Below are 15,000 nucleotides of genomic sequence, written 5' to 3' on the forward strand. Positions count from 1 at the left end.
TTACAGATCTGTGACTTTCTGGCACCAGTTGATAAAAAATAATAATAATAATAATAATAATAATAATAATAATAATAATAATAATAATAATGTTTTCCAGTGGAGTACCCCTTTAACGATCCACTGTATATGTATCAGAAGGGTCTTCCCCTAGCACATCACCCCTTTATATGGGGGTCCCAGCAGTCCACTTATTCCATATAGTGTACAAAATCCCATTACTCACCCATCCAAACTTCTCCGAAACAACCCTGCCCCAGTTTGAGCTCCAGACGTAAAGAATCCCTTGGAATTTCCCATGCGTCCTTAGCTAAACCCTGAGTCTGGGGCTTGGACGTAGGGCAAACATTGGTCAGCCGGTGGCACAAACCATCTGCGTGTTCTAGAAACAAGAAAAATATTAAAAAATTATATGTGTGTGTTAATAAAAACAAAATTTTCTCCCCGATATTACAAAATCCTATATACTTCTCACTTACTCATCCCTAGTAGAGATGAGCGAACTTACAGTAAATTCGATTAGTCACGAACTTCTCGGCTCGGCAGTTGATGACTTTTCCTGCATAAATTAGTTCAGCTTTCAGGTGCTCCGGTGGGCTGGAAAAGGTGGATACAGTCCTAGGAGACTCTTTCCTAGGACTGTATCCACCTTTTCCAGCCCACCGGAGCACCGGAAAGCTGAACTAATTTATGCAGGATAAGTCATCAACTGCCGAGCCGAGAAGTCGTGACAAATCGAATTTACTGTAAGTTCGCTCATCTCTAATCCCTAGTATTGGATGTTTTATAAAAGACCATGACCTACCCAAACCTTGTGATATAGCTAAAGGGGTTGTGTATACAAGGGACTATGCAGCTATACCAGTGTTGCCTATCCAGTGTGCCTCCAGCTGTTGCAAAACTATAACGCCCAGCGTGACAGTTTTTTGTTTAGATTTCGCATCCTAATTTTTTTTTTTTAAGTAACCCCCCCCCCCCCTTTCACTCCCCATCATGATAAACCACCCCCTGCTTTTATCTTTTTTTAGTTTTCTACCTCAATATTGTTCTGTATTTTCTGCTCAGTCTCAGACAGATTCACAGACTGGGAAGGGGCGTTCCCCAGCAGGCATGACCTCATCTGAAGCCATACAGGGGAGAACTTCCTCCCTCACTCTGCTCCACACAGAAATATCTATATTTATTATATCTATATTTATGTACCGTATTTTATTTATTTATAATACAATTTTTTTGTCTAAACTAAAATCAGAGATTACGCCCACGTTTGCAAAACTGGAGTGAATCATATACACCAGTGTTTCCCAATCAGTGTGCCTCCAGCTGTTGCAAAACTACAACTCCCAGCATGCCCAGACTGCCAAAGGCACAAACAGTCGTGCTCCAGAACATAGAAGAGGGGGGGGGAAGAAAAAAAAAAAACTTGAGGAGGAAACCTATACGGCAGTGTTATCCAACCAGGGTGCCTGTAGCTGTTGCAAAACTACAACTCCCAGCATGCCCAGACAGCCAAAGGTTGTCCGGGCATGCTGGGAGTTGTAATTTTGCAACATCTGGAGGAACCCTGGTTGGGAAACACTGGTGTAGACTAACTTTTTTATGTAAACTCCTTAGTGTAATTTCCACACCATTTTTTTTTTTTCTTTTTCTTTTTAACAGAGTTTGGCACCAAATATTTGGCGCCAAACTCTATAAAAAGCGGGGGAAAAAAAAATAAAAATCACACTATATTTTGGTTGTGTCCCCCAGTGTGTCTATGGTCACCTGAAGTGACAAATATCGGCCATAGCGAAATCCACGGCGCAGCTGCTGCCAAATGCGAACACGTAAAGTACAGAGAGGAAGTGGGAAGCGTCAGACGTGACAAAGCTTCTCCTGCTCATGGGGAAATAGACATAAACACACCAACAGATCCTGTTCCAAGAACACAGAAGGGGAAATCACAGAAGCCACCTAAGTGCAAAACAATGGCCTCCCTCCAGTTATTTGTCTTAGATGAATATAAATTACTTAAAATTTAAATTGTGTCTAGACCATGAGGTGATGAATACAATAATGTCCACTTCAAAGGTAACACGAGACCTAGAGGAACTGTGGACAAAAGACTCTTCAGATGTCAAACAGTATAAAAAAACAAAAAACTGTAATATAGTGGAAAACAACCAGAGATCTTCATCTCAACAGGACCGGACAGGACACAACCCCGCTTCAATTTCCCCCATACATCAGACTGAAATTTAAGAGGCGTCACGTTCATTGTTCCAGCATTTGTATCATGTATTTTAATATTATTTTGTTCTTATTTTTATATTATTTTATTTTTATTTCATTTTCATGTTTATTTTATAATTCTTATTAATTTATTATTTTCTTTTTCTTTTCTTTTCTTTTTATTTCATGTTTTTCTTATTTTGGTTTTATTATTATTACTATTTGTATCATTACTATTTATATTAATAAAATAAAATAATATTCCTATTTTTATTACTATTACTAGTAATAATAATAAATCACAACAAAATCTAATAACATTTTTGACCACTCTTTGTATTATGCCACCCTCTTTTGCCAGCCCGTGTGATTTTTTTTTTTTTATTTCAATATATTTTATTATTTTTAATATTTTTTAATACTATTACTATTACTACTACTACTACTACTACTACTACTACTACTACTACTACTACTACTACTACTACTACTACTACTACTAAGATTATTAATATTATAAATAATAATTCTAATAAAAAAATCACAACAAAATCTAACAACATTAGAGATGAGCGAATTTACAGTAAATTCAATTCGTCACGAACTTCTCGGCTCGGCAGTTGATGACTTCCTGCATAAATTAGTTCAGCTTTCCGGTGCTCCGGTGGGCTGGAAAAGGTGGATACAGTCCTAGGAGACTCTTTCCTAGGACTGTATCCACCTTTTCCACCCCACCGGAGCACCTGAAAGCTGAACTAATTTATGCAGGAAGTCATCAACTGCCGAGCCGAGAAGTTCGTGACGAATCGAATTTACTGTAAATTCGCTCATCTCTAAATAACATTTTTGACCATTCTTTGTATTATGCCACCCTCTTGCCAGCCTGTGTGATTATTTTATTATTATTTTTAATATTATTTTTGAATACTATTACTACTAATAAGATTATTAATATTATAAATCATAATAATAATAATTAATAATAAATAACTAAATCTAATAACATTTTTGACCATCCCTCGTATTATGCCACCATCTTGCCGGCCCATGTGATTATTATATATATTTTTTTATTTCATTATTTTTATTTTATTATTTTATTTTATTATTTTTAATATTATTACTACTACTAATAAGATTAATAATAAATAATAATAATAAATCACAACAAAATCATATAACATTTTTGACCATCCCGCGTATTATGCCACCCTCTTTTGCCCGCCCCGGTGTGCCCCGCTCTTACTGCTGTAATAGGCCACCAGCTGCTGGAGGTTGCTGAACTGAGTCCGAGACGTAATGTAAAAACCACCGCTGTCCAGTTTCCGGATCTTGTAATGTTTCACGTTCAGACCGCGGTTGGGATCGTAATCGGAGACCGAGAGGCAATAGGCACCTGCAAAGGCAAGAATAATCCAGAGTGGAAAACAAAGTGTTAATCAATGTATTTAACGTAACAGGTCAAAAAACAAGTTTAAGGGCACCTTATATGTGGTATATGTGAGCGCTGGGACCCGGACAGCAAAAATGTATAAACCCCCAAGTTATATAGTCCTAGTGAATGTTTGTAATACAGTTTTGAGGAACTATGAGGCCTGATTAGAGCCATAGAAACATAGAATGTGTCTGCGGATAAGAACCATTCGGCCCATCTCGTCTGCTTAATATTCTGAATACTAGGAATAGTCCCTGGCTCTTATATGAAGGATAGCCTTATACCTATCCCTATCTTATATGAAGGATAGCCTTTATATCTATCACTATCTTATATGAAGGATAGCCTTATGTCTATCCCTATCTTATATGAAGGATAGCCTTATATCTATCCCTATCTTATATGAAGGATAGCCTTATACCTATCCCTATCTTATATGAAGGATAGCCTTATTCCTATCCCTATCTTATATGAAGGATAGCCTTATATCTATCACTATCTTATATGAAGGATAGCCTTATGTCTATCCCTATCTTATATGAAGGATAGCCTTATGCCTATCCCTATCTTATATGAAGGATAGCCTTATACCTATCCCTATCTTATATGAAGGATAGCCTTATATCTATCACTATCTTATATGAAGGATAGCCTTATGTCTATCCCTATCTTATATGAAGGATAGCCTTATACCTATCCCTATCTTATATGAAGAATAGCCTTATGCCTATCCCTATCTTATATGAAGGATAGCCTTATGTCTATCCCTATCTTATATGAAGGATAACCATATGCCTATCCCTATATTATATGAAGGATAACCATATGCCTATCCCTATCTTATATGAAGGATAGCCTTATGTCTATCCCTATCTTATATGAAGGATAGCCTTATACCTATCTCTATCTTATATGAAGGATAGCCTTATGCCTATCCCTATCTTATATGAAGGATAGTCTTACGTCTATCCCTATCTTATATGAAGGATAGCGTTATGCCTATCCCTATCTTATATGAAGGATAGCCTTATGCCTATCTCTATCTTATATGAAGGATAGCCTTATGCCTATCCCCATATTATATTAAGGATAGCCTTAGGTCTATCCCTATCTTATATGAAGGATAGCCTTATGCCTATCTCTATCTTATATGAAGGATAGCCTTATGCCTATCCCTATCTTTTATGAAGGATAGCCTTATGCCTATCTCTATCTTATATGAAGGATAGCCTTATGCCTATCCCTATCTTATATGAAGGATAGCCTTATGCCTATCTCTATCTTATATGAAGGATAGCCTTATGCCTATCTCTATCTTATATGAAGGATAGCCTTATGCCTATCTCTATCTTATATGAAGGATAGCCTTATACCTATCTCTATCTTACATGAAGAATAGCCTTATACCTATCCCTATCTTATATGAAGGATAGCCTTATGTCTATCCCTATCTTATATGAAGAATAGTCTTATGCCTATCCCTATCTTATATGAAGAATAGCCTTATACCTATCCCTATCTTATATGAAGGATAGCCTTATGCCTATCTCTATCTTATATGAAGGATAGCCTTATGCCTATCCCTATCTTATATGAAGGATAGCCTTATGCCTATCCCTATCTTATATGAAGGATAGCCTTATGCCTATCCCCATATTATATGAAGAATAGTCTTATGCCTATCCCTATCTTATATGAAGGATAGCCTTATGCCTATCCCCATATTATATGAAGAATAGTCTTATACCTATCCCTATCTTATATGAAGAATAGCCTTATGCCTATTCCTATCTTATATGAAGGATAGCCTTATACCTATCCCTATCTTATATGAAGAATAGCCTTATGCCTATCTCTATCTTATATGAAGGATAGCCTTATGCCTATCTCTATCTTATATGATGAATAGTCTTATACCTATCCCTATCTTATATGAAGGATAACCTTATGTCTATCCCTATCTTATATGAAGGATAGCCTTTTGCCTATCCCTATCTTATATGAAGGATAGTCTTATGCCTATCTCTATCTTATATAAAGGATAGCCTTATGCCTATCCCTATCTTATATGAAGGATAGCCTTATGCCTATCCCTATCTTATATGAAGGATAACCTTATGTCTATCCCTATCTTATATGAAGGATAGCCTTTTGCCTATCCCTATCTTATATGAAGGATAGCCTTATGCCTATCTCTATCTTATATAAAGGATAGCCTTATGCCTATCCCCATATTATATGAAGAATAGCCTTAGGTCTATCCCTATCTTGCATGTCAAGGTGCATTACTACAGTGCACAATATTGTATGCTGGGAGTTGTAGTTTTGTAACAGCAGGGGAGGCCGCAGGTTGGGCAACTAGGTTCTACAACAGTGGTCTCCAAACTGTGGCCCTTAGTTGGCTGTCCGGGCATGCTGGGATTTGTAGTTTTGCTGCATCTGGAATCATCAACTAGGAAAACGTAAGAGTTGTGCAGCTCAATGCATTTATTTCCTGAAAAATACAATTCCTAAAATTCTTTCATGTGTTCATCACCCGGCTCAATTTTTGTGGTTGTTACTCTTGTTATTTAAGGGATTTTTTATTTTATTTTTTTGTTATTAAGATTTTTTCCACACGGTGAAGGAACAAAAGTCCGAAAAGATTTTGCGCGGGTGAAAAGAAGAAGTGAAATGCATTGTGACAAATGCGGGAAGACAGTATATGGGGGGGACGCAAATAGCTGCACAGGAGGGGACAGGGATGTCGGGCGCACGCTCTTCTGAGGAGACATCAAAGTAAAATAGGGTAACAGCCTGAGACAGAGTCGAGACTACCGGCGGATCAGACGGAGGTGCGCGCGCGAGAATGTGAGGGAATAGCCGGTGGCTTCCCGTCAGCCTGTGAAAAAGAAATCTATTAGGGCTGAAGCTACATGGCGTCTCCCTCTAGCTCCATGAGGGAGAAGAGAACGTGGAGCCCTGAGGCCGCATCGCTTCTAGTTGCTATGAGTAACACGGATATTCATTGCACTGACCCACTTACTGCAGCCCCCCCCTCCCCACGCTGCCAGGGGCAGGCCTGACAGACGGGTGGCGAGGAACAGAGAGAAACCCTGGATGAGATATGCAAAGTGGAGGAAGAGACCTTACACGGCTCCCCTTGTTCTCTACAACGCTCTATACATTTAGCACAGCTGCCCCCTTTCAATTCCCTCCCCGGCGTCCTCCAATACCAGGCCCAGCACCGGGGTTCGCCCACCATTTTCCCTGCCTACCAAGGCAAATCTCCAAGCCCCTCGCATTTGTGCAGATCAGCAGTGGTCGCCCATTGTTAACAGAAAAAACACTGGCTAGTAAATTACGAATAAGAAATTCCCGTCAATAGTTAAAGGGGTATTCCAGGCAAAAAATTTTTTTTATATATCAACTCGCTCCGGAAAGTTAAACAGATTTGTAAATGACTTCTATTAAAAAATCTGAATCCTTCCAATAGTTATTAGCTTCTGAAGTTGAGTTGCTGTTTTCTGTCTAACTGCTTTCTGATGACTCGCGTCCCGGGAGCTGTGCAGTTCCTATGGGGATATGCAAGGGATATTCTCCCATCATGCACAGCTCCCGGGACGTGACATCATCATTGAGCAGTTAGACAGAAAACTTCAGAAGCTAATAACTATTGGAAGGATTAAGATTTTTTAATAGAAGTAATTTACAAACCTGTTTAACTTTCCGGAGCCAGTTGATATATAAAAAAAAAAAGTTTTTGCCTGGAATACCCCTTTAAAGGGGTACTCCACTCCTAAACATCTTATCCCCTAATAATATGTCCTATAAGATCCCCTATAAGAAAAGATGTCTGATAACGGGGGTCCCGCTGCTAGGGACCCCCGCGATCTCTCTGCTGCACCTGGTGTTCGTTTAGAGCGTCGGGTGCAGTGCCGGAGGCTTGTGACATCACGGCCATCCCATAGACTTGCATTTTTGGGTGGTGGACGTGGGGCGTGGTCGTGACATTACAAGCCTCCGCCCCGCATCACCAGTCATCAGGCACGGAGCAAAGTTTGCTTTGTGCACCGGCGGGTGTCTGCGGTGCCGCAGCAAAGATCATCGGTGTCCCCAGTGGCAGGACCCCCGCGATCCGACATCTTATCCCCCCTTTAAATAAACTTCATCATGTATGGCTACGCTCTTCACCTTTGGTGGTTTCGCTCTCCCGCACAAGAAAGGTTCCTCGCGGGTTCTCCTGGTTCAGCAGCAGACGTTCCGACTCTCTGCGTGTGATCTTGCCCAAGTACCACCTGCAAGAAGATGAAAGATGAATAGGTGCTGTGTCATTTGAACAAACTTTGCATAGATCAATAGAACAAGCGACAATGCGAAACGTTGTAATAAATCTTATTAGACAAAAATGCTTCTTTCTCCTGTTATCAAGCGAATATAAGTAACTTTGTAATAAATCTTATTAGACAAAAATGCTTCTCTCTTTTTATCAAGCGAATATATGTAACTTTGTAATAAATCTTAGACAAAAATGCTTCTTTCTCCTGTTATCACGCGAATATAAGAAACTTTGCAATAACTCTTATTAGACAAAAATGCTTCTTTCGCTTTTTTTATCAAACCTTTTCCCTCCCCCCTTGTTCAATTCTTCTCTGAAAATTATCTCAGCCTTGTCCTGTGTCTGCAAGACAAGAAATACAAGGTAATACAGGGGGAGGAGGGTACTACACCCACCAGCTCTAGGAGAACTGCAAATTTTAGATGAAGCCTGCAGAGCAGAAATCTGCTAAAAAATACTATACATAAGCTATTTAATGGCCAGAAATGGTGCCGCTTCCCACGAGCTTATTCCAAAAAGTCCCCAGAAATGACAGGTAGGCTTGATTGTTCTATATTTAGACACCTTTTAAGAAGATTAAAAAGGGAACCTGATATCAAGTTAAGAGTTCCCAATCTATCAGGGTGGTCCTCTGTGGCTTGCTTCTACATGAGTGGTCTCAAACTGCAGCCCTCCAGATGTTGCAAAACTTCAACTCCCAGCATGCCCGGACAGCCGTTGGCTGTCCGGGCATGCTGGGAGTTGAAGTTTTGCAACATCTGGAGAGCCACATTTTGAGACCACTGTTTTACATAGTCATTCTTAATAGAGAAACCTATCCATCAAGACCAGTAGGCGCCGCAGTTATCGTCTGGTGCTTAGTGGGATTGCGGCGGAGGAACGATCGAATATTCTTTAGTGCGCACAAACCCTAATAATATCCTTTTCACTAGTGCACCATTCCCCAATTTGTTTGTTCCCTTCCACGGGTTAAAAATCTATCCAGGTCATGTGATCTGTATTCACAAATCACATGACCTGGACAAAAATTAAATTCCCATAAACTTTAGCTCTCAGGTCTTGCTGAGAGTTGTAGTTTCGCAACCGACAGGCAACCACACATTTGGTAACACTGCTCTAGTATATAACACGGTATTTCCCAACCGGGGTGCCTCGAGCTTTTGAAAAACTACAACTCCCAGCATGCCCGAACAGCCGACGTCACGCTGGGAGTTGTAGTTTTGCAACAGCTGGAGACACGCGGTTTGGAGAACACTGTCCTAATAGGTGCCAAGAGAACTCATTTGCATTCCAAGTGTAATATGAAAGGCCTTTTGGTGCTCTCCTGAATGAGAACCATTAACCCTTCAGTCACAAGAAAGAAATTTTCTAAAAAAATAAAAAAATAAAATAAATAAACAAAAAAAAAAGAAATCATTAAAAACTCACTCTTCCGCTTGGATGGAGTCAGAAGGAGCCACATAGTTGCTGGGAATATATCCTGTCTGTCCAGAGCTGAGTGAGCGCGCCAGCCACCAATCGCCTTCCCTGCGGGACAAAAAAACCAAAATATATATATATATTGGCCGGCAGCAAAACAATCCATAGAGGACACACAGAGAACAGATCGGCTCCCCCCCCCAATGTCCATGTATCCACATACCTGATGTCCGGCCTCCTAGGGTGCAGCGTGTGAAAGAAAAAGACGTGGAATCATTTATGGTGACAGAGAGAAGCGGCAAGAGAGAGAAAGAGCGTCCAGGACATGAGCCAAAAACAGGACAACGGAATAGAATGGAAAAGCAGCAGCAACAGACAACATCACATATACAAAGGTCACACAAAGTCATCCGCAAAGGATTGGTCTAGAATGCTCTGTGGCATCTAAAATAAACATCAGAATTTTAGGTCTCAAATAAAATCCCAGTTTTTGTCCACATGCTGCATCCAATCTCTACTTTTTATATCTATCTATATCTATCGGTATTGGTTGTCCGGTAATAAAAATACATAAACCTCCCAAATATGTTAAAGAGGAAGTACAGTGGGCAAAAAAAAAAACTTAGCCCCTAACATTTATTATTATTTCACACACACATTATATAATAAAATATATATATATATATATATATATATATATATATATATATATATATATATAATAATATTATATATATATATATATAATAATATTATATATATATATAATAATAATATTATATATATATATAATAATATTATATATATATATATAATATTATATATATATATATAATATTATATATATATATAATATTATATATATATATATATATATATATATATATATATATATATATATATATATGAAAGAGGCTAAGTTTTTTTCTGCTGAACGTCTTCTTTAACATATAGTTGGGAGGTTTATTTATTTATTATTTTTATTACCGGACAACCAATACAGATCTCATTAATTGAAAAAAAATATAAATAAATCTAAATATATAAATATATATATATTTTACAAAATATATATATATATATATATATATATATATATATATATATATATATATATATATATATTTATTTTCTTTTTTTGTAGCAGTGACGTGGTACAAAAGCTGTGTGAATGGGGGAGGGGGGAGTATCACTTTTTTTTATATATACCCCCCTGCTATACATAAGATATTGTATTCCCCAGACAGCCCTTTTTAGCCATACGAAGAGGGGATTCGGTAGGTTGAAATTCAACATGCCCGGACCCTTCCTTCTAAAGTAGCAATCCGCTTTTAGTGTTATTCTAGGAAACACTTTATTTTAACAGCAGTCTCACCTCCACAACACAGCATGGGGGCTATCAGATGTCGGGCAGTGCCTATAACTAGTGCCCTATGGACACACTACAAGCTGTGGGAACATAAACACCTCAGCCAAGGAGTCGGCTAAAAATCTGTTCCATTAATCTGAATGGGGAGGTTTCTGCAGTATAAGCATTAATATCCCCACGACCCATTCAGATGAATGTACTGCATGTGACTTTACCCTACACATGGTTTAAAAAAATAAAAACAACAAAAAGAATCTGTCAGTCCTACATCATGCCTCGAGCTTCAGACAAGGGCAGGGAGATAAAACAAATTATACCTGTCAGCCGATGGCTGTTTGCAAAGTTATAAAATCCTATTTTCCTTCTAAGCTCAAGTCCTATTTTCCTTCTAAGCTAAGTGTCAAAGAGGCCGGGCTGAGCTGCAGAATGACAGCCCCCTTCCTATCCGTTTGATAGAAGCAAAGCTGGGCCGAGTGGGGGAACAGAGGAGACTTACATACAGCTCAGCACCACCTCTTTGACACTTGAGCTTAGAAGGAAAACATGATTTTATACCTTTTCAGGCATGCAACCAGCTAAGGGAAAGGTATCATTTGTCTAATCAGCTGTTTACCAATATCCATGGCTCCTTTAAAAAATAATAATAATAATAATAATAATAATAATAAAAAAAACACAATGCTACTTTCTTTCAAATATAGTGCCACCCCTGTCCACCGGTTGTGCGTGGTATTACCACTTAGGTCAATCCAGTTTAATGTAATTGAGTTGCGATATCATACACAAAACTAAGGACAAGAGTGGTGCTGTTTTTGGAAGAAAGTAGCTGTGTTCTTTCCAATTCTGGACAACCCCTTTAACACCCCCTCAATGCAGGTCTATAGGAGGGGGCGTGGCAGCCGCCACGCCCCCTCCTATAGACTTGCATTGAGGGGCGTGGCCTGATGTCCGAACGCTGGCCAGTGGAGTACCCCTTTGGTGCTGTAATAGCGGGAAGGGTGAGTAAAGTTTTTTAAAGAACTATTTAAAGAATACTAGGAAGTGCTATAAATAGTCAAGTGGTGTTGATCTCGGGAACCTACATGAGAAGCAAACAAAGCCATTACTGAAAAGCATCAGAAGAAAGGAGTAGTCACAGAGAGGCAGATGCCACCGCTTGGCATGGGAGTCCGAGTCGCCCGGTCTGTGTAGATGTTTTAGTAATAAGAAATGAAGTCATACATGTCCCACTCACGTGTTGTTGACGATCTGCAATCTGTCCCCTTTTTTGAACGACAAGTCCGTTTCCGTACGAGACTCATAGTCATAAAGGGCTACGAAGGTGGTGACGCCCCCTAGGGAGAAAAGGACAGTATGGAGATTTTAGACCATTCTTCTGTAAAATCCTGTACTCTGCTAATAAAAACATTCTGTCTCGTTCATTGCAGTTAATCAGTAACAAGAAAACCTTACAACAAGGCCTCAACCAGGTTTACTCCGGTGAAATTTTTTTAATTACTTCTATTAAAAAACTAAAATAAAATCTTCATCCTTCCAGTACGTATCAGCTGCTGTATACTACAGAGGAAGTTTTATTCTTTTTGAATTTCCTGTCTGTCTGACCACAGTGCTCACTGCTGACACCTCTGTCCATTTTAGGAACTGTCCAGAGTAGGAGCAAATACCCATAGAAAACCTCTCCTGTTCTGGACAGTTCCTGACATGGACAGAGGTGTCAGCAGAGAGCCCTGTGGTCAGATTGGAGAGAACTACACAACTTCCTCTGTAGCATACAGCAGCTGATAAGTACTGGGTGGGTTAAGATTTTTTTATGGAAGTAATGGCAGTTGATTTAAAAAATAATTGTTTTCCACCGGAGTACCCCTTTAAGAGATGGAGGAAATTTTCATGGGCTGAAACTAAGGATGTCCCAGTACCAATACAGGGCGATACATATCTCTAATAGGTAGAAGCCCCCAGAAAATAGGTAGGAGACCTGGTAGGTAGGGAATCACATTTGGTCCGAGCCTCCAGTAGGTAGGTACAAGCCCCCCCCCCCCTAAGTAGGTAGGGAGTCCCCTATGAGATGGAAGCCTCCAGAAAATTGGTAGGGAATCCTCCCGCCATTAGGTAGGAGCCCCCGGTAGGGAGGGTGCCCGAACACTGCATCTTGAACAAAAATTTCAGAACGCCAGGGTGAAGCGTCTTTTTGTGGACTCCGCATGGAAATGCATTGCCGTCTATGAGACAAAGCATTTCCGAGCTGTCCTAGTGCTCCACTGTCAGGGGCAATGTCCGGGACAGAGATTTTCCTTGCGGACATTAGCCCATGTGAACAAAGCCTTAAAACTTTCCTGGGCAATCTCGTAGCCCAAGAATTGCTGCGAGACTTACGTGATCAGACAGACTCCCGGAAGTCCAAAGCTGGAGGTCCCATCGACTTGCATCGGAGTTCAGGGAATCTGACCGATCACGTGCGCCTGAGCAATTCTTGGGTCACGAGATTGCCCAAAAGGGGTTCTCTAGTGAACTGAAAGTTATCCCCTGATGAAAAACAGATTCCTCAAAACCGGACTAAACTATCAAAACGTGTGTACAAACCTTAACCCATATATGGATAAAAACAGTATACGGTTTGAAAAATGATGTCCGGTTGCAAAACGTATACGCTTTTAACTTTTCACTCCATTATGAATAAAGTTTCACTTGCTTGATTGAAATTCCAAGAATAAAAAACTGTGCAAAGTCAAAAACCGTATGGTGAAAACTGGATGGAACCGTACGCACATACAGTTCTGTACGGTTCCCATTGACTCCCATGTAAAAAGAAAAAAAAGAAAATAAATAAATGTATACGGTTTCAATACGGTTTTTCACCCGGACCAAAAATAGTGGTAGGCTACGGTTTTGGTTACAGGAAAAAATGGACAAAAAACGGATGCAACGTTTGGCATATACGTTTTTCAATGGAGAGCCAATGCATACGGTTTTCAACACGGTTCCGTACGGTTTTTAAACGTATACGGGGACTGTGTTGCAAAAACGTGGTGTGAATGCCCCCTTAGCTTGTGATTGGCTATGTGCGCTGTCACTTAAGCTTGTCTTGGGACCGGAGCGCGCTGGGGATGGGTGAATAGCTGAGCCCCATACAGGAGATGGCGGGGGCCCCAGTGGTTGGACCTTGACCAGACACCTATCCTCTATCCTGTGGATAGGTGATAAGTTTTTGTTCCCCGGAGTACCCCTTTAATAAAATACCTAGAAACAAGTAATCACATTCTGTAGTTGTCCATTATTTCATGTCCGATCTCATGTACGCACCTGATAGCGGTCCAGTCCTCTGCGGTGACGTGATGGTATCTGAAAAGTTGACCCCTCCGAATGGCGTAAGATCACAGTTGCCCCCGAAAGGTTGGTTAGCAGGACGATGGGAGTCAAGGCTCTTGCTGGGAGTCTGAGAAGCGGAGAGAGAAGGAAAAGGTGTATGCGACCCCTCGGCAATGTCCAGACTGCGGCTCCGCGGCCCACCTTCTCGAGGCTTGCTCTTCGTACCGCCCATCTGTCACAAGGGTAAAAGACAACTGTGTAAGAGTTTTGACAAAGTGCTTCAATCCACTCAAGAACGCATCACGTGACTGTGAATGAGAACATCCTCCGACCCAGGAGACAGAAGGTTAATTTTATTTACGACACAGACATTTAATGAATGTTGCTCAGACTGACTGGGCGTCTCTGGACCCCCTAAATGAGGTCACGACCCGCCCAGTGAACACCATAAACATGATCCCCCCCCCCCCCCCTTCCTCCCACTCCTCATAAAGTAGAAGAGTGGAGGTGGGGGGGGGGTTGGGGGGGGGGGGGGGGACTTAATTGAAAGTCTAGGAATGTGCTGTGACGGCAAAACCAGAGGAAGAAAGAGAAAGAAAAAGGGGGAGGTTGGCATGGGAAGGAGAAGGGCGAGAGGAGGAATGAAGGAACAACAGGTGGTAACGTAGACGTGATCAGCCAGCGGAATGGAGGCGAACAGTGAGTTATTGATCCGTCGTGAAGGAAGATGTCTGGGAGGAATCGAGGGGGACAACACAGACAAAGAAATCCAGTATACAGGATCATAGAATCCATTTATTCATTCACATCCGTTCCTGTCCACGTGAAGCTTACAGACGTCTCACAGAGAGGGAAGATTTACCGCCATAACTCTACCGGCTCCTGGTGCCCCATCTACCGTGCCGCCATCCACCCGGTACTGACCAACATAGGAGATCATTT

At 40.5% G+C, this 15,000-nt stretch overlaps 1 protein-coding gene across 1 annotated transcript in view; it reads right to left on the reverse strand.

Moving 5' to 3' along the window:
• SRC (SRC proto-oncogene, non-receptor tyrosine kinase) overlaps positions 1-15,000 on the reverse strand; it is a gene marked incomplete in the record, with an annotated part of 48,941 nt that overhangs the window by 8,743 nt on the left and 25,198 nt on the right. The window contains 7 exon segments of the mRNA XM_056549900.1: positions 227-382; positions 3,458-3,607; positions 7,820-7,923; positions 9,393-9,491; positions 9,607-9,621; positions 11,987-12,086; positions 14,053-14,290. Of these exon segments, the coding sequence (XP_056405875.1) occupies positions 227-382; positions 3,458-3,607; positions 7,820-7,923; positions 9,393-9,491; positions 9,607-9,621; positions 11,987-12,086; positions 14,053-14,290 (862 nt within the window).

Source organism: Hyla sarda, chromosome 13 (genome assembly GCF_029499605.1).
Source record: "Hyla sarda isolate aHylSar1 chromosome 13, aHylSar1.hap1, whole genome shotgun sequence".
NCBI classification, from domain to species: Eukaryota; Metazoa; Chordata; class Amphibia; order Anura; family Hylidae; genus Hyla; species Hyla sarda.